The 18,751-nt window shown below is 53.5% G+C and overlaps 1 protein-coding gene across 1 annotated transcript in view; it reads right to left on the bottom strand.

Moving 5' to 3' along the window:
* Nucleotides 1-18,751, bottom strand: part of LOC308125941 (histone-lysine N-methyltransferase 2C-like) — a 52,388-nt gene that overhangs the window by 1,959 nt on the left and 31,678 nt on the right. Inside the window, exons 44-70 of the mRNA XM_080489985.1 lie at nucleotides 18,257-18,540; nucleotides 18,102-18,183; nucleotides 17,443-17,697; nucleotides 17,043-17,121; nucleotides 16,692-16,761; nucleotides 12,908-12,971; nucleotides 12,583-12,815; nucleotides 11,690-12,448; nucleotides 10,741-10,848; nucleotides 5,812-6,498; nucleotides 5,430-5,675; nucleotides 5,183-5,353; nucleotides 4,774-4,935; nucleotides 4,151-4,479; nucleotides 3,725-3,885; nucleotides 3,422-3,534; nucleotides 3,173-3,277; nucleotides 3,057-3,090; nucleotides 2,581-2,684; nucleotides 2,228-2,500; nucleotides 2,021-2,148; nucleotides 1,727-1,922; nucleotides 1,426-1,635; nucleotides 981-1,342; nucleotides 676-788; nucleotides 463-599; nucleotides 163-290 (exon numbers count right to left, since the gene is read on the bottom strand). Of these exons, the coding sequence (XP_080346111.1) occupies nucleotides 163-290; nucleotides 463-599; nucleotides 676-788; nucleotides 981-1,342; nucleotides 1,426-1,635; nucleotides 1,727-1,922; nucleotides 2,021-2,148; nucleotides 2,228-2,500; nucleotides 2,581-2,684; nucleotides 3,057-3,090; nucleotides 3,173-3,277; nucleotides 3,422-3,534; nucleotides 3,725-3,885; nucleotides 4,151-4,479; nucleotides 4,774-4,935; nucleotides 5,183-5,353; nucleotides 5,430-5,675; nucleotides 5,812-6,498; nucleotides 10,741-10,848; nucleotides 11,690-12,448; nucleotides 12,583-12,815; nucleotides 12,908-12,971; nucleotides 16,692-16,761; nucleotides 17,043-17,121; nucleotides 17,443-17,697; nucleotides 18,102-18,183; nucleotides 18,257-18,540 (5,593 nt within the window). The remainder of the gene's footprint in view (nucleotides 1-162; nucleotides 291-462; nucleotides 600-675; nucleotides 789-980; nucleotides 1,343-1,425; nucleotides 1,636-1,726; nucleotides 1,923-2,020; nucleotides 2,149-2,227; nucleotides 2,501-2,580; nucleotides 2,685-3,056; nucleotides 3,091-3,172; nucleotides 3,278-3,421; nucleotides 3,535-3,724; nucleotides 3,886-4,150; nucleotides 4,480-4,773; nucleotides 4,936-5,182; nucleotides 5,354-5,429; nucleotides 5,676-5,811; nucleotides 6,499-10,740; nucleotides 10,849-11,689; nucleotides 12,449-12,582; nucleotides 12,816-12,907; nucleotides 12,972-16,691; nucleotides 16,762-17,042; nucleotides 17,122-17,442; nucleotides 17,698-18,101; nucleotides 18,184-18,256; nucleotides 18,541-18,751) is intronic.

Raw genomic sequence — 18,751 nt, 5'->3', positions numbered from 1 at the left:
GAGGGGAAGAGGGTCTGTTACAGGAGGACATGAGGAGGTGGAGGAGGGTCTGTTCCTGCAGGGTGAGGAAGGTCTGAGGGCTGTTGCTGCAGTGTGAGGGGGGCGGAGGGTCTGTTCCTGCAGGTCGGGGTGGGGGTGGGGGTGGGGGGTCTGGTACTGTACCTTTTGTTCTGGCTGGCTTTGGGCTCGGTCCGGGCCGATCCAGAAGGGTTGAAGGCCAAAGGCCACTCCATCAGAGGATTCCTACCGAACCGGAACCGGTAGCCGTCACAGGCCTCCACACCGGGGAGCTGGGGGCGGGGCATAGCACATCACCTGACTGTGTGCTACACAGTGTGTGTCACACTGTGTATCTTACAGAGTGTGTTACAGTGTGTTGCAGAGTGTGTTACAAAGTGAGCGACAGTGTGTTACATAATGTGTTACAGAGTGTTACATAGTGTATTGCAGTGTGTTACTCACAGACTCGACGATCCGGGTCACAGCAGACGAGGTCAGACCAAACAGGTCTTCTCCTTTCAGGTAAACTGGAAACAGTTTCAAAGTCCCAGACCTGGACCTAATGAGGGCCAGAGGGTCCAGGATCTGGTCCCACACCGCTGGGGGGACAGAGACCTGTTACACTGACTGCTCACAGAAGAGGAGGACCCCCCCCCCCAGGTTAGGCCGACTTACCTTTGGGCGTGTCCCCCGTCAGGACCAGGTCTTCATGGCCCCGCTCCACCACCTTCACCTTGAACAGCGGCCTGCCATCCTTCTCCTCGATGGAGCACATGTACTTACAGCGCCTGTAGGATGGCAGACACACTCCCTCAAGTCCCTGGACACTGTGGACAGCAGGGTCTAGACCCGGTCCCCGGAAACACTGAATGCCTCGTACAGACTGACAGAATTCACTGACGCTCCCTGAACGCCTCATGGTCGAGGTGGGCTATACGTATGGCCCCTGAAAGCCCCGTCCCCCAGGCGGCATCAGTCACCTGTTGCTGTGGCGCATGCTCCAGTAGATGCGGTTGGCGTGGTAACCGACGGGGAAGATCGCGGCGTGGTTGTGGAAGGAGCTCATCTGGTGTGGGAGGAGCCGGCCCACGGCGCGGAACAGCAGCCCGCCAACCCGGAACGTGTGCTGACGTTCGCCACGCTGCACAACGCCGGCAATCTGCCGTGCCTCGTCCCGCTGCACAAACACCCGGCGGAACACGGCGAAGCACCGCAGCTCCGAGTCGTACGGGTCACAGGACGACGCCCCGAGGTCGGAGGTCAGACCAGGGGTGGAGGAGGGGGAGGAGCCACTGAAAGACCCCGACCTCGGCTTGTGGAGGTGACACAGCATGGTCTTATCCTAGAGGGGGGAGGAGGGAATGTCAGTCCCTCGGACCTGTGTGTCTCTCACTTGTCTAACACCCGTCTCTCCACGTGTCTCACCTTGAAGAAGGTGCAGCTGGCCTGCAGGGCGCAGGTGAAATGGTAGGTGTTGGTGCAGCGCAGCCGGTTGCAGCCAGTGGTGGCCCCGGTGCGCTGGCAGTGGACGCAGCGCAGCGTCAGTCCTCTCCTCAGAGCCAGCTCCACGTTGATCAGGGCGCCGGCCTGCGTCTCGTACACCTCGCTGGACCACAGCGCGCAGTTCAGGTGCACCTGAGCCAGAGGGGAGATGCCAGGTGAACCTCACTTAATTGGACCGTGAGGGTCCCCGGGGGGGCCGGACTTTCTGGGGCCGGGGACTCACCCACAGGTCCAGGTCCAGGTTGAGAAGCCGGGCCGGGCCGTCTGTCTGTCCATCCCCCTGCTGGTGACAGAAGCAGCAGCGCCGCTGGTCTCTGGGTAGCGGATCAGGACGCAGGCACGTCCCCAACTTCTGCAGCAGCACATCGATCTCCTCCTCTGTTGGCACGGCGACGGCCTGGTTAGGAACGTAAGGCCCCCTGGGAAACAAGACGCTACATGAGTTAGCATGCTAAAGACGACTGCTCAGCCGGACATGAGTATAAAATCTAACGCGATGTGATGCTAACATGCTAACCTGCTCAGGGAGATGCTAACACTCCAGCGTCTCCAGCGAGGACTTCTGCCCCTCTTCAGGTACCTTGACGACAGCAGGTCTTCGCCACCTGGGACCGCCCTTGGGCGTGGCTTCAGCTTCACCTTAACCTGTGGACCAATGAGAGCGTCCGTCATCTCATCAGCTGATTGGTAGAAGCCCAGCAGATGTCCGTCGGCGAGCTCTTACCTTGAGGCTGTCCACACGGGGTTTAGTCTCTGTGGTGATGGTGGAGGCGGGTGGGAAGGAGAGAGGCGGGGAGGAGGAGGAGGAGGGGGGAGGAGTGTGAGGGAGGGCGTGGACGGGGATGGAGGACATGTTGTTGTTGTACTGGTGCTGCACTCCGGGAGTTGGACACTCTGAGCCAGGCGCCATGACGAGAACGGCACTTTGATCATGTGATCTTACTTGGATCCCTGCAGACCTCTGAGCCTCAGAACAGCCAGGACTGCAGAACACCTCCTGACACACAGACACACACACACACAAAGTGACACGGTGTCCTGTTGGTCCTCAGGAGGCCACGCCTCCTCCTGACTCACCTGTTTGAGCTCTCTGATGATGCGAACTGCATTTCCCAGCAGGCCCTTGCAGAAGCTGCAGCGCTGCGCCGAGCTGCCATGTTGGATGAGGTTCATCCTGACAGCTGCAGAGGAGAACACACACTGTGGCCGGGTCGCAAGTCCAAGTACACAAGTATCTACTCAGGTACTTGTGAGTACGTTCTCAAAAGCACGGACTGTGGAATTATCTTGTTATGGGTAATTTGGCTTCCCAAGTCGACACAAGTTCAGCCTCGATGCATCCGGGATAAATTGGGTGGAGCCAGAACACATCCGGGTATTTCCTGCATACTCGGCAAAATGTGTACTTCTGTGTACTGTGGATCAGTACTTGATCTCCGACTGATGATGTGTCACAAGTACGCCAGGATACAAATATGACGAGTATGCATGTTGAGAAACAGCCATTGTGTGTGTGCTTGCGTGCGCGAGTGCGTGTTTGTGTGTGTACAGACCTCCTGGTCTCTGTAGTCTGCAGCCAGTAGAACTCTGTGCAGACAAAAACTGAGTTAGACAAAAATAAAATACTCCCCCCCCCCCCCCCCCACCCCACTACTGCCCCCCCGCTCACCTGGTTCACCATGGCATTGAGTGGGCCCCCAGGGCTCAGCTGATATTCTGGCAGGACAGAGACTCTCAGGAGCTGAGCCACGGCCGCCATGACACCTGGAACATTCTGGAACAGCAGTGATGCATCAGTGGGCGGAGCTATCAACACTGACTGTCCAGCTACCAACGCCAAGTAATGGAGTACTCACTACAATCTACTGAGTACTGGAGTATAAAGTATTTCAGTACTGTAAAACAGGAAGAGGTTTACCTGAGAGGCCACAGGGTTCAGGGTTATTGCTATGGTAACCAGGTCAGTGGTGGAACAGGAGGGAGGAGCCTGAAAGTTTGGCTCCGCCTTCACTTCCTGCTTGACTACAGATCCTGAACAGAGAGAGACAGACAGAGGAAAAGAGAGAGACACACACAGAGACAGAGGAAGAGAGAGACAGAGAGACAGAGAGAGACACAGAGGAAGAGAGAGAGACACACACAGAGACAGAGAAAGAGAGAGACAGAGGTTAGAGTTTCCTGGTGGGGGGTGGGGGGTTTACCTGTTGCCCTACTGACTGACCTTTGCCCCAGGCACAGGGGGTGAGGGGGAATGTGGGCGAGGGACACGGCGATGGCGTCTCCAGCTTGATGGATGACAGGTCGGGGTACCTGCTGATCTCTGCGTCCGCCAGGCTCTCCGGAGACGAAGACGGGACGAAGCTGTCCAGGCTGTCCTGGACCCTGGGGGGGCGGAGCCAACCGGTCACACTGTGACATCGCAACATCACCTGGGGTGGGTGGGTGGGGCTTACCCAGCTCTCGGTCATTATCGGGCGGGGCTTACCTAGCTCTTGGTCATTATCGGGCAGGGCTTACCCATGCTCCTAGTTATGGGGCGGGGCTTACCCAAGCTCCTAGTTATGGGGCGGGGCAGCTCAGTGGGTGGGGCCAAACTAAGCACATCCTGGTTGTTGTGGGACGGGGCCGCTGGGTGGGCGGGGCTTACCTGAGCTCCTCCTGGTTGTTGTGAGGCGGGGTCGGCAGAGAGGCAGGAACATCCACAGTCTTGGAGGCATGGCTAAGGGCCAGAAGCTCCTCCCCTTTGTGCTTCAGCGCCGCCGCTGCTTTCCCTGAAGGAGAAACAGCCAGTGACGCTCTGGGTCCGGTGAAGCTGCCGGGACGGTTCCGGTCGGCTCTGTACTTACCGTGGTGCTCGTTCTCATCCTTCAGCTCGTCTGCGGTGGCGAAGCCATTCAGCAGCTTCTGCCGGGCGACCGGCGGCGGCGTGGGCGGCAGAGAGGCCGGCGGTGTGGGGGGGTTACTGAGGTTATTCTGCTGCAGGGAGACAGTCTCTCATTGCAGTGGCAGGACTGTACCACTGCATTGTACCACTTAACCACTGTACCACTGCATTGTACCACTGTACCGCAGAGCGTAGAACCACAGACAGTAGAACCACAGACAGTAGAGTCAGACAGTGGAACCACAGACAGTTTAACCACAGACAATAGAACCACATACAGTGGAGTCAGACAGTAGAACCACAGACAGAACCAGACAGTACAACCACAGACAGTAGAAGTCACAGAGAGTAGAACCAGACAGAACCACAGACAGTAGAGTCAGTACCTTGTAGATGAAGTGAGAGTAGAAGTCGGTGACTCCGTCCAGACTTCCGTTACCGAAGGAGCCGCTCAGTCTGGAGTCTCTTCCCAGAGATGAGCTGCCGAACGGCGGGAACAGACCCAGATCCACCCCCAGAACCGGCTCCATGAGGGGCAGTACAGACAGCTGGAACAGTACAGAGACCGTCAATACAGAGACCGTCAATACAGAGACCATTGGTACAGAGACTGTCAGTACAGACCGTGTCGGTACATAGACCATCGGTACAAACCGTCAGCACAGAGACCGTCAGTACAGAGAAGTCGGTCTGTACTGGTTCTAGCTGGTTGTGTCAGTTGTCTTGCTGACTGTATGCGGATGCTGTTTGAAAAGGGGGCGGGGCTCCACCTGTGCGTTGGGGGTGGAACTCTACCTGTCTGTTGGGGGGGTTGGAGGAGGTGCTGGAGGGTGTGGAGTGCAGAGTCTCCTCCTCCTCCTCCTTCCTCCTCCTCTTGTGTTTGGGCGGCGCACGGTCCCGGTCCGGCCGGCCCGCCCTCTTGCAGCGCTGTAGTTTCTTCTTGTGGTCTGGACAGTCCGTCGCCCCCTGTAGGAGGAACCGGGTCAGCGTCACGTCACATGCAGCTGCTCCTCAAACACTTCACTCTGACAGTACTCCTCACCATGTTGCCGTGGGAACCGGGCCCCTCCTCCTCTTCGGACCGCACGCTGTCAGTGGAGAGCTGATGGCAGGCGGTGGGCGGGGCCTGGGTGTTGGGTAACGGCGTGGTGGGCGGGGACATCTTGTCCTTCAGAAGGTGTCTCAGCAGCTCCTTCCCCGCGTCGTCTCCTTGTAGGGGGGAGGACAATGACCCCTCCTCCATCTTCACCACTCCTCCCCCACAGGCTCCGCTCTCCTCACGCTCTTCCTGCAGGGAAACAGGCCGCTGAGATACAGAGTATAGCAGTACTACTATTTTTGCTGCAGGACTAATGCTGCAGCAATTCTGTTAGTATTACAATCCTGCGGTACTACAGACAGAGAGTAGCGTTGAACCAGCGTACCTTGACCTCCAGGGGCGCTCTCCGTGCATCCGTGCCCAGGGCCGAGGCTCGGTGCTGGGCTGCGGGGACGAAGGACAGCTGCCTCTCCAGCTCGGACGATGGAGCCAGGCCAAAGAGGGAGGCCTCTGATTGGTCCATGCTGCCCCGTGTGGGCGTGGAGCACAAGGTGCGCGGAGCTGTGATGTCATTGCAGAGGGACGCAGTGTCTTCTCCGTCCCTCCTCCTGCTCCTCTTCTTCTTGGGTTTGTCGTCAGGGATGACGTCCGAGTAGAGCTGGAGCAGGGAGGTGGGGCCTCCGGAGGGGGCAGGGCCTGGAAAGGATGGGGACAAGGAGGACTGACCTCCGGGACGAGACGGGGCCTGGGGCCGGGGCCTGGACCCCAGGGTGACCACAGGGACCGGGTGGGGTCCGGGGTGCCGGGGGGCTCCTGTGAAGCCTGCATGAGGGCCTGGCTGCTGGGGGAGCAGTGCCCCCACCTGGCCTGGCAGGGACTGCAGGAAATCGTGGGGCAGCTCCGAGCTGAAGTAAGGGATCTGGGTCAGACTGTCCCCCCCAGGGACCAGTGAGGGGCCTGCTGGACCAGGTCTCGGTGTTGGTCCGACCAGGGATGCCGACACATTTCCAGGCCCCGGGAGTCCCTGTTGCTCCAGGTCCAACCTCTGCTGCAGGGCCCGGTGCCGCTCCACCTGGGGACCCACAGAAACAGACACTGACTGGGCCCGTCTGTCCACTGGCACTACCAGTACCAGTACCAGCCCACTGGCATCACCTCTTATTGTGTTCCAGGTACTGTCAGATGAGTCAGAGCGTCTCATTCATTTTTAAAACGTGATCACAACCAGAACACTGACAAACAGGTGAAGCAAAGAAATAAACCATAAAGAGAAGAGAGTTGCAGGATTCAGGCGCCAGAGCGACCAGCTGACCAGAGGGTTCAGGAGCTAGAGCGACCAGAGGGTTCAGGAGCTAGGGCGGCCAGCCGACCAGAGGGTTCAGGAGCTAGAGCGACCAGAGGGTTCAGGAGCTAGAGCGACCAGCCGACCAGAGGGTTCAGGAGCGAGAGCAACCAGCTGACCAGAAAGTTCAGGAGCTGGAGAAACTAGCTGACCAGAGGGTTCAGGAGCTAGAGAAACCAGCCGACCAGAGGGTTCAGGAGTTAGAGCGACCAGCCGATCAGAAAGTTCAGGAGCGAGAGCAACCAGCTGTCCAGAGGGTTCAGGAGCTAGAGAAACCAGCCGACCAGAGGGTTCAGGAGTTAGAGCGACCAGCCGACCAGAAAGTTCAGGAGCGAGAGCAACCAGCTGACCAGAGGGTTCAGGAGCAAGATCAACCAGCTGACCAGAGGGTTCAGGAGCTAGAGAAACCAGTCGACTAGAGCAGTGGTCCCCAACCCCCGGGCCGTGGATCAATTGGTACCGGGCCGCACAAGAAATAAATAAGTACTTCCGTTTTACGTATCATCTGTGTCTAAACGATCTTTTATTTTGAAAAATGACCGGATTCTCTCGGTTACGCCAAAGTTTAACCTTACTTTGAACGGCCGGTTCACAACGATGTCCAGCGGAAATGTTCAATTTTCATTTCTTCTGCTAGCGTTACTGCTTTTAGTCGAATGGTGACCGTCGAAACGCTTCTCCCACTCGTTCTTTGTGCGATGATCCACTGCTCGAGATTTTGCGTTATGGTGAGTTAAAATTTTCTTTCACTCTATGTTCATTTTTGTGGCGTATCTGTATCAGATTTGGAAACGTTAACATAGCGACCAGAGTCAGCGAGTGTTCGGCTGACGGTTCAAACTGGCAACCCCCCCCCCCCCCCCCGGGCTGCGGTAAAATTATCAAGCGTTGACCGGTCCGTGGTGATAAAAAGGTTGGGGAGCACTGGACTAGAGGGTTCAGGAGCTAGAGAAACCAGTCGACCAGAGAGTTCAGGAGCTGGAGAAACCAGCCAACCAGAGGGTTCAGGAGCAAGATCAACCAGCCAACCAGAGGGTTCAGGAGCTGGAGAAACCAGCTGTCCAGAGGGTTCAGGAGCTGGAGAAACCAGCCGACCAGAGGGTTCAGGAGCTGGAGAAACCAGCTGTCCAGAGGGTTCAGGAGCAAGAGCAACCAGCCGACCAGAGGGTTCAGGAGCAAGAGCAACCAGCCGACCAGAGGGTTCAGGAGCAAGATCAACCAGCCGACCAGAGGGTTCAGGAGCAAGAGCAACCAGCCGACCAGAGGGTTCAGGAGCAAGATCAACCAGCTGACCAGAGGGTTCAGGAGCAAGAGCAACCAGCTGACCAGAGGGTTCAGGAGCGAGAGCAACCAGCTGACCAGAGGGTTCAGGAGCAAGATCAACCAGCTGACCAGAGGGTTCAGGAGCTAGAGAAACCAGCCGACCAGAGGGTTCAGGAGCGAGAGCAACCAGCTGACCAGAGGGTTCAGGAGCAAGATCAACCAGCTGACCAGAGGGTTCAGGAGCAAGAGCAACCAGCCGACCAGAGGGTTCAGGAGCGAGAGCAACCAGCTGACCAGAGGGTTCAGGAGCAAGAGCAAACAGCCGACCAGAGGGTTCAGGAGCGAGAGCAACCAGCTGACCAGAGGGTTCAGGAGCGAGAGCAACCAGCTGACCAGAGGGTTCAGGAGCTAGAGAAACCAGCCGACCAGAGGGTTCAGGAGCTAGAGCAACCAGCTGAGCAGTATTTGGCTGCTTAAGCAGCAGCAGCTCCAGGTCAGGTCAGTTTGAGGCAGCGAGCCTCCAGACGTCATTTGGATGGATGAAAAAACAGTGCAGGGTTTGTTCAAAGCCATTTATAATGTGTTCAGTAGAACCTGGGACGAGGAACCTGATCAGAGTGGACACATCGTCCTGCACCCAGAGTTGTCTGTATGTGGCTTCTAAAGATAAATTTCATTTAGTGTTTGTTTTCTACACCTCTTTGTACATATTATATACATCTTTATACTGGTTAAGTTATGTGCTTTTAAATAAGTATGTTTCTTTCGTATCATATTATTTGGTGTTTGGTTCCTACAATATCTTCACAATGTAGTATTTAGTCCTCCACAATGCGTTATGCACCATTTAAGGTCTATTTTTTCAAAACTTTCCAGTGTTAGTATATACAGGACTGTCTCAGAAAATTAGAATATTGTGTTAAAGTCCTTTATTTTCTGTATTGCAACTAAAAACATGACAATGTCATACATTCTGGATTCATTACACATCAACTGAAATATTGCAAGCCTTTTGTCGTTTTAATATTGCTGATTATGGCATACAGCTTAAGAAAACTCAAATAGCCTATCTCAAAATATTAGAATATCATGAAAAAGTATACTAGCAGGCTATTTAACTAATCACTTGAATCGTCTAATTAACTCGAAACACCTGCAAGGGTTTCCCTGAGCCTTTAAAAACACTCAGCTTGGTTCAGTAAACTAAATCACAAGTATGGGGAAGACTGCTGACCTGACTGCTGTCCAGAGGACCATCATTGACACCCTCCATCAGGAGGGTAAGACTCAAAAAGAAATTTCTAAAAGAGCAGGCTGTTCACAGAGTGCAGTTTCAAAGCACATTCACAAAAAGTCTGTTGGAAGGAGGAAATGTGGCAGGAAACGCTGCACAACCAAGAGAGAGGACCGCAGCCTTAACAGCATTGTGAAGAAGAGCCGCTTCCAGAATTTGGGGGAGCTTCAAAGACAGTGGACTGAAGCTGGAGTCCAGGTATCAAAAGCCACCGTTCACAGACGTGTCCGGGAAATGGGCTACAATAGCCGTATTCCCATGGTCAAGCCACTCCTGAACTCAAGACAACGGAAGAAGCGTCTGACTTGGGCTATGGAAAAGAAGCACTGGACAGTTGCAGAGTGGTCCAGAGTCCTGTTTTCAGACGAAAGCAAGTTTTGTATTTCATTTGGAAGTCAAGGCGCTAGAGTCTGGAGGAAGGCTGGAGAGGAGCACAATCCAAGTTGCTTGAAATCCAGTGTGAAGTTCCCACAGTCAGCAATGGTTTGGGGAGCCATGTCAGCTGCTGGTGTTGGTCCACTGTGTTTCATCAAGTCCAGAGTCAATGCAGCTGTGTACCAAGAGATTTTAGAGCACTACATGCTTCCATCTGTTGAAAAGCTCGATGGAGATGATGATTTCATTTTCCAGCATGATCTGGCACCTGCCCACAGTGCCAAAACCACCAGTAACTGGTGTACTGACCATGGCATTACTGTCCTCGATTGGCCTGCCAACTCCCCTGACCTGAACCCCAGAGAGAATTTGTGGGGTATTGTGAAGAAGAAGCTGAAAGACAGCAGACCCAATAATGCAAATGAGCTAAAGGCCGCTATTGAAGCATCCTGGGCCTCCATAACTCCTCAGCAATGCCACAGGCTGATTGCTTCCATGCCACGCCGCATTGATGCAGTAATCCGTGCAAAAGGGTTCCCAACCAAGTACTGAGTGCATTAATTGACATTTTCAAATGTTTGATTTTGTTTTGCTGTTATAAATCTTTTTTTTTTACTTGGTCTGAGGAAATATTCTAATTTTTTGAGATAGGATATTTGAGTTTTCTTAAGCTGTATGCCATAATCAGCAATATTAAAATAATAAAAGGCTTGCAATATTTCAGTTGATGTGTAATGAATCCAGAATGTATGACATTTTTGTTTTTTTAATTGCATTACAGAAAATAAAGACCTTTATCACAATATTCTAATTTTCTGAGACAGTCCTGTGTATATATATATATATATATAAATAGTTATTTTTATTTTATATTTATTTGATGTTATGATTGTATAGCAATAATAAAAATATATATTTGACCACTGTTTCCTGCCCAAATGCTTGTAGTACTAAGGTCAGTAGCCCCCCCCCCCCAGAGGAAACAATGCAAGCGCAGTAGTCCCGACAAAGAGCCCTGAGGAACCCCGTGGAGACTCTACCTCCTGCATGAGCTGCACTCGCTGCCTCTCCTGCTGCTCCCTCAGCCGCTCTCTCCGCTCCCTCTCCTGGAAGCCTTCGCTGAACGGGTTGTTGTCGTCAAAGTTCACCTGCGGAGGACAAACACACCTGAGTTACATCAGCTGTTAGCACTGTGTGCAAGATGCTCTATAATCTGACGTTAAAGGAGGAAGATGCTCTATAATCTGGATGTTAGAGGGGGAAGATGCTCTATAATCTGATGTTGATTCAGGATTAATGAGGATCCTCATCCAGTAAACAGGAGTTTGGTCAGGTAGTAAATGGTAAAGCAAGAACTAGTGCTAAAGCTAACTCGGGAACCTTTCACATTTGAACCGATACGGTACCGATACAAGTTACCTGGGAATCGAGACCGGTACTAATCGATACCAATTTTCAGTACTTTTGTGCATTTATGTTAATAAATGTTAATTTATTTATTTAAAAAAAATTGTATATTTATTTCTGAATATATAAACTAACAATTATTTCAAAACGACATCCAAATGTTTATATTGTATCATCGAAGTCCTCCAGTCCCCTCTGGAACTCTGAGGCTCCATGGAGGAAGTTTAAACTCGTTAGCATCTGCTCTGCCTGGAGAAACATCTGGTGCTGAACCAGGCTCTTCCTCACATTACAAGTTTTCCCGCCTCATACTTCACCTCGCAAATATTTCAGCCAGCGTAATCTGCAAAGGCGTAGACGTCATTACACTGGTGTGCTGCAACGCTGCATTCAGGTCCGGCTCGCAAAATCTCCTCCTCTTCCTCTCTCAGTCACAAGGAGGCGCTCAGGTACCAAACCATGGTACCGTTTGGTTTATGTGTGTGTGTGTGTGTGTGTGTGTGTGTGTGTGTGTGTGTGTGTGTGTGTGTGTGTGTGTGTGTGTGTGTGTAGGACCAGGTTCAGTGAGTGACAGAACCTTACCTGAGGTTTGGAGGCGTTTCCCTCCGTGGCCCCGCTGGGGGGAGTTGAGGTGTGTGGGGGGGCGGCCCTCTGTCCCATCATGCCCGGGGCCCAAACTGGTACAGGGTGGCCGGGATGGGGCCCCCTGGTGGGCGTGCTCAGACGGGCCTGAGGACTGGGTGGGGCCAAGTGAGTGGGCATGGCCAGATGGGCCTGAGGACTGGGTGGGGGTAGGTGAGTGGGCGTGGCCAGATGGGCCTGAGGACTGGGTGGGGCCATATGAGTGGGCGTGACCAGATGGGCCTGAGGACTGGGTGGGGCCATATGAGTGGGCGTGACCAGATGGGCCTGAGGACTGGGTGGGGCCATATGAGTGGGCGTGGCCATATGGGCCTGAGGACTGGGTGGGGCCATGTGCGTGGGCGTGGCCAGATGGGCCTGAGGACTGGGTGGGGCCAGAAGAGCATGAGGACTGGGCGGGGCCAGGTGAGTGGGCGTGGTCAGAAGGGTCTGAGGACTGGGTGCGGCCAGGTAATTGGACGGGGCCAGATGGGTCTGGGGACTGGGCGGGGCCAGGTGAGTGGGCGTGGTCAGGTGGGCCTGAGGACTGGGCGGAGCCAGATGGGCCTGAGGACTGGGTGGGGCCAGGTGAGTGGGCGTGGTCAGATGGGCCTGAGTCACATGAGCGGGCGGGGCTAGGGCAGGCTGAGTCAGTCTATGCTGCTGTTTGGAGCGGTAGTCTTCAATCAGCTCAGCGTGGTCCTTCTGCTGCTTCCTGATCTACACAAACACACGAAGAGGGATCAACGCAAACTAAAGTGTGCTGGAAGACACGAGTGTGTGTGTGTGTGTGTGTGTGTGTGTGTGTGTGTGTGTGTGTGTGTGTGTGTGCGTGTGTGTCTGTTTTTGTATACCTGCTCCAGCTGCTTCTGCACCGCCCCCTGCTGCTCGCTGATGGAGCGAAGCTGAGCGGCGTCCTCCTCAGGGACGACCCTCCCGGCCCTCTTGGCCGTCCTCTGCTTGGCGGACAGAGCCTTTCTGGCTTTACGGTGGCCGGCGATCTGCTCCTCCAGGAGGCGCTGCTGCATCTGCAGGAGGCGCTGCGTCTCCCCAAGCCACTCCTCGTACTGCCGGCGCTGCGACTCGTCTGATGAGAGACGGAGGACCAACTGTGAGGCCGCTGGTTGCCAGGCCGCTAGTTGCTCGTTACCTGATGCTGTGCTCACACAAGATACTCACTGACAAAGGACGCTCCGAAGCTCGGGGGGAGGGGACGGACCAGCTGGGGGGGACTCTTCACTTCCTGTGTGAGAGAGAGAGGCAGAGAGAGAGAGAGAGAGAGCGAGAGAGAGATGTCAACATGTAGAACCACTGGATTATATTACTTTGACCTCCAGTACCACTGTGACAGGAACTCCTGACAGGAACCAGCAGGAGAGATCCCATCACTCTAATGTGAGTTTCTGTTCATGGAACCATTCTTAGTCTGGTTCTGCAGACAGTCTCCTTTATAATAGTGATAGTGACTTCTGGGTCACTCCTCATGTGGTTGACCGGTCGGCTCACTAAGTAGTTGTTACCTTTTATCATTTTATTGCTTTTCTCTCTTTTTATATTGTTTGGACACCTGGGACTGTTTTCGATCCTATCTCTGCAACGTGCACACGAGTGGATCACTATTTGGTGGGCATGGGATCCAGCCAGCAGATTACATACTCCATGGACTTACTACTCTAACTGCGGCGACCTGCTTCAGCCCGTCATCGTGTGCTCATTACGCAACAAGACTGATGAAATGCAAGCCGATGCGGCGTATCCGCACCACTACAGGTCTGCTGCAATCCTGGCATTCACTGAAACCTGGTTGAGCAGCAATGACAATGACGGTTCTCTACTTATTGATGGCTTTGGGATGCCAATCGGGCTGGACCGTGACAGTCGGCTGACGGGCAAGAAACATGGCGGCGGTGTATGCCTCTTTGTAAACAAACAGTGGCGCTCTATTGCGAAAGTGAGGGAGAGACTGTTCACCACGCACATTGAACTCCCTTGGTCCCTTTTGTCTCTCAAGGGAATTCCCACAGCTAATATTTATTCTGGTATATATCCGTCCTCAAGAAAAGGCTGATGCAGCTGTAGACACGTGACGACTGTTCTCAACAGACCGGAACTAATGTCTCCTGACTAACCAACATTCATCCGTGGCGGTTTTAATCACTGCAGTGCTGACAACAAAACTTTTAAAGGTTTCTATCAATGTCATCTGTACAACCTGCATGGGGAAGACCCTTGATAAATGCTTTGGATCTGTTCCCACTGCATATAAATCTGTTGCACCTCCCACCACTGGGGTCTGCAGCTCACACCACCATTCTGCTGGCACCAGCTTATATACCTGTTGTGAGGTGGCAGAGAAGCTTGTTAAAAATGTCAAGCAATGGACGAGTGACAGTATTGACAAGCTGCAGGGATGCTTCAAAACCACTGAATGGCGCACCCTAGTGGCTCCCTCCAGCAACATCGATGAGCAGGTGGACACTGTGACATCACACAGGTACATCTCAAAAAATTTGAAGATCATGAAAATGTTCAATATTTTTTGTCACTCATTTCAGAAAGTCAAACCCATATATGATAAAGGCTCATGACAGTGAAATACTTCAAGCCATTATTTCTTGAAATGTTGATGATTATGTCTTACAGAGAGTTAAAACCCAAAAAATCAGTGTCTCAGAAAGGCCTTCTCTCTGGGGTTCAGGTCAGAGAGACAAAAAACATTGAGCATTTTCATGATATTCAAATTTTTTGAGACGTACCTGTAGATCACCTTTTGTTTGGACATCATCATCCCCACCAAAACACTCACCATTCTTCCCAACAACAAACCACGGGTGACAAAAGAACTCAAAGCTCCCGTCAACAACAAACTCTGGTTCTGACAGTGAGAAAAAGGAGGTCAAAAAAGAGGTGAAGCGTGCCATAAAAGTTGTCAAGCTCAAGTACAGGGACAAAGTTGAACAGAAATTAAACAGCGGGGACCTACGATCAGCCTGGCAGGGCCTCAGAAATATGGCAGCTGTGAACACTACCTCCACCTGTAAAGAAGTCCTCCAGGTTGAGGGCAGCAGTCCAGCATCACGACCTGATGACCTCAACTCCCTTTTCATTAGATTTCAGTCAGACAACAGCCCCCAGCTGGAAACAACCATCTCCTGGCTGAACAGCAGCGGCGGTGTGGTGAGAGGATTTAAAGGGACTAAAGTCAAAACAACACCGGGACCTGACAATATCTGTGGCCGCACCCTGAAGCACTGTGCTGAGCAGCTGGGTGGAGGATTTCAGCTCCTCTTTCAGAACTCTGTTGCTTCCTGCTCGGTCCCCCAGATGTGGAAGCACTCAACTGTAATCCCCATCCCCTAAAAAAGCACTGTGAGGGTACCAAACAACCTCAGACCTGTTGCTCTGACGTCTCTGGTGATGAAAGCCTTGGAGAGGATTGGTAAACATCATGTCATCACAGCAGCAGGTTCTCAGCTTGACCTGCTCCAGTTTGCATATTGAGCAGGAAGAGGGGTGGATGATGCTGAAGCTCATACCAGACACAAACACCTGGAAACCCCCAACACAATAGCTCGGCTGTTGTTTGCCGATTTCTCCTCTGCTTTTAACGCCCTGCAGCCACACATTTCAGCAGGAAGACTCACCACCCGCTTCCATCTTGATGACAGGCTGGTCCTGTGGATCCTGGTTGTTCTCACCAACAGGCCAACGAGTGTTCTGGTCAACAACATGTATTCTGATGTCATCTCCACATCGACTGGCTCACCACTGGGCTGTGTTCTCTCCCCTCTTCTGTTCATCCTCTACACCGATGAGTGCAGATCAACCCTCCAGAACTGCCACCTGGTTAAGTTCACTGAAGACATGGTCCTCCTGTCGCTGCTGTCCGGCTTATCAAACCATCATGACTCCACTCTCACCCACTTTGTGAACTGGTGTGTGAGACCGTGCCTTGAACTAAATGTGAGCAAAACCAAAGAGATGGTAGTGACCTTCTCTAACAGACAGAGGGCGCTGGCTGAGGCTGCAGTCACCACCATTCATGGGGAGCCTGTGGAGGTGGTGGAACAATACAAATACCTGGGCATAGTTTTCGACCAGCAGCTGAGGTTTGAGCTTAACACAGACGAGATTCTGAAAAAATGCCTCAATGACAGTATCTCCTGTGGAAGCTCAATTCCTTTGGCGTGAGCAAAAACATCCTCACAACTTTTTTATCACTCATTCGTAGAGAGCGTCATCACCTTCTCCTTCACCTGCTGGTTCCACTCCATCTCCATACAAAATAGAAACCGGCTGGTGGGTGTTGTGGAAGACCTGCTCCAGAATGATGGAGCTTCCTGTCAGAGCCCCCTCCACCCTTTGTAAGCAACAGACTGTGAGGAAGGCCAGCAAGATCCTTCGGGACCCGTCACAGCCACTGTTTGGTTCTTTCCAGAGGCTCCCTTCCGGATGTCCCCTTCCCTGCCCAGCCTGTCGGACTCAAAGGAGGAGGGAAACTTTTGTCCCTAGAGCGGTCCTTCTCCTCAATGCTCAAGCCAAGCCTGACCCACTGTCTCCCTGCCGGCACTCACACAGCCCCCCAACCCCATGACCCCCCGACCCCCCAACACCATGACCCCCAACCCCTCCAATCCCATAACCCCCCAACCCCATGACCCCCCAACACCATGACCCTATGACCCCCGACCCATGACAGCTCACCCCCTCTCTCAGTGACCCTGAACTGAGCTCCACCTGTTTACTTTCTCCCTCTTTGCCAAGTTGCTGGACCACAATATTTATTGGATTTATGATATCTATTATGTGGTTTGTGTGAACTTTCACTGTGTTATGGTTTTTAAGTTATGTCTGTGCTTACATGACTACTCAGCGTGGGCTGTTTTAAATTGCCCCAAGGGGATAAATAAAGTATTTTGAATCTTGAATCTGAATCCTCTGACTCTGGTTCTGCAGGACGTACCTGTCCCAGCACGGGTGGAGGAGGTGGGGGCCCCTCTGGGGTCACTGGAGCTCCTGGGGTCTGCTGGAACCTGAGACACAGACATGGGGGTCAATCTGAGCCACGGCTCCACCACACTATGTGTCGGTATGGTATGGCATGGTATGTACGGTACGGTATGTAACAGTATGGTATGGTATGTACGGTACGGTATGTAACAGTATGGTATGGTACAGTATGGCATGGTATGTACGGTACGGTATGTAACAGTATGGTATGGTATGTACGGTATGGTATGTAACAGTATGGTATGGTACCGGTGGCACATACTGCACAGCTTCGGAGCAGAGACCTGGACCTACAGGGGCTCACCTGTTCAGGCTGAGGGGTCCCTGACTCATAACCTTATTGATCCCCTTCAGTGCCACCATCTTGGCCTTCATGATGGGATCTACACACAGACACAGACACAGACACAGACACAGACAGGTAAGAAGGTGTGCGTTTGTTTGGGGGGTAGTCATGTCTTGTTGGGGGGAGGGTGTTCAGGTCTTGTTGGGATGGGAGGGGGGGGTTCAGGTACTGTTGGGGGAGGGGGGTGATTTAAGTCTCGTTGGGAGGGGGAATTTAGGTCTTGTTGGGAGGGTGGGTTCAGGTCTTGTTGGGGGGGGGGTTACAGGTCTTGTTGGGAGGGTTACAGGTCTTGTTGAGAGGGTTACAGGTCTTGTTGGGCAGTTTCAAGTCTTATTGGGAAGGGGGGTTCAGGTCTCACCCATGTTGGGAAACCCGGGGGGGTCTGGACTGGTCTTATGCTGGATCAGGGCCTGCATGTGTTTCTGCTGCTGCTGCTCCTGCCGCTCCTGGTCCAGGAGGTCCTGCAGGAGAAGCGGCTGTTCCTCCAGGAGGAGAGGCCTGGACTTGTTCTGGGGGGAGGTTCTCGGGTCCAGGAGGCCAGGAGGGGGGGAGATGAGGGGGGCCGAGGAGGTCTGGGATGGTCCAAAGGGTCTCTGCTGGAACAGGGATAGACCTGGAGACAGGAAGAGACCGGGGGCGGACCAGGAGCAGACCAGGAGAAAACAAGAGGTGACATGAGGAGACCAGGAGGAGACAAGAGGCGACATGAGGAGACATGAGGAGACAAGAGGAGACAAGAGGAGACAAGAGGAGACAAGAGACCGACATGAGGATACCAGGAGGAGACAAGAGACCGACATGAGGATACCAGGAGGAGACAAGAGGCGACATGAGGAGACCAGGAGGAGACATGAGGAGACCAGGAGGACACAAGAGGAGAGCAGGAGACCAGGGGGAGACAGAAGACCAGGGGTAAACAGGAGGGACAGGAGGAAACCAGGAGGAGACCAGGAGGAGTCAGCAGAAGGTTCTGGTTGATCTTCCAGGTAAGTTCAAGACTACGTAGTGAGAACAAACCTCCAGACACTGTGGACTGAACCAGGCCTGATGGGGGGGCCTGATCCTGAGCTGGACCCAATGGGGGGGTCTGCTCCTGGGTCTGTGGGGGGAGGAGGAGGTGCTGAAAGAGTTTCTGTGGAATCATTGTTTCAGTGAGATGAAGAGAGGGGCACCTTAGAGAGGAGGCCTGGGTGTCCTGGTACTCCTGGGGGTCCGACCGCTGCCGGGGGTCTGCAGTTGGCCTCCTGCTTGACCTGCCACGCTGGGTTGGTCTGGGCCTTTTGGGGGCTACCTGGTCCTTCAGCCCTCCTGTCCTCGGCCGGCTCCCCTAAGTCCAGCTCCTCTGTAAACAGGTCCTTCTTGTCCTCCAGGTCCAGCTCAGGGTCGGCGTAGGCAATCAGGTCAAACTTCCCCGACAGCAAGAAGTCGTCCAGGTGGAGGTCCAGGTCTTCTTTACCTGAAACAGTCACATGGTCACACCTGGTCCACACCTCCAAACCTGGTACTCTCCTCCACACATGGTCCCCTCCTCCACACCTGGTCCCCTCCTCCACACCTGGTCCCTTTCTCCACACCTGGTCCCTTCCTACACAGCAACATGACCACAAACCCTAACGGAATACCGTATTGCCACCAACTGTAGTGGAATACCGTATTACCACCACCTA

Source organism: Lipophrys pholis (genome assembly GCF_963383615.2).
Source record: "Lipophrys pholis genome assembly, chromosome: 20".
Classification (NCBI taxonomy): Eukaryota; Metazoa; Chordata; class Actinopteri; order Blenniiformes; family Blenniidae; genus Lipophrys; species Lipophrys pholis.
The sequence above is the reverse complement of the archived record's forward strand: the minus strand, read 5'-3'. Positions and strand labels throughout refer to the sequence as shown.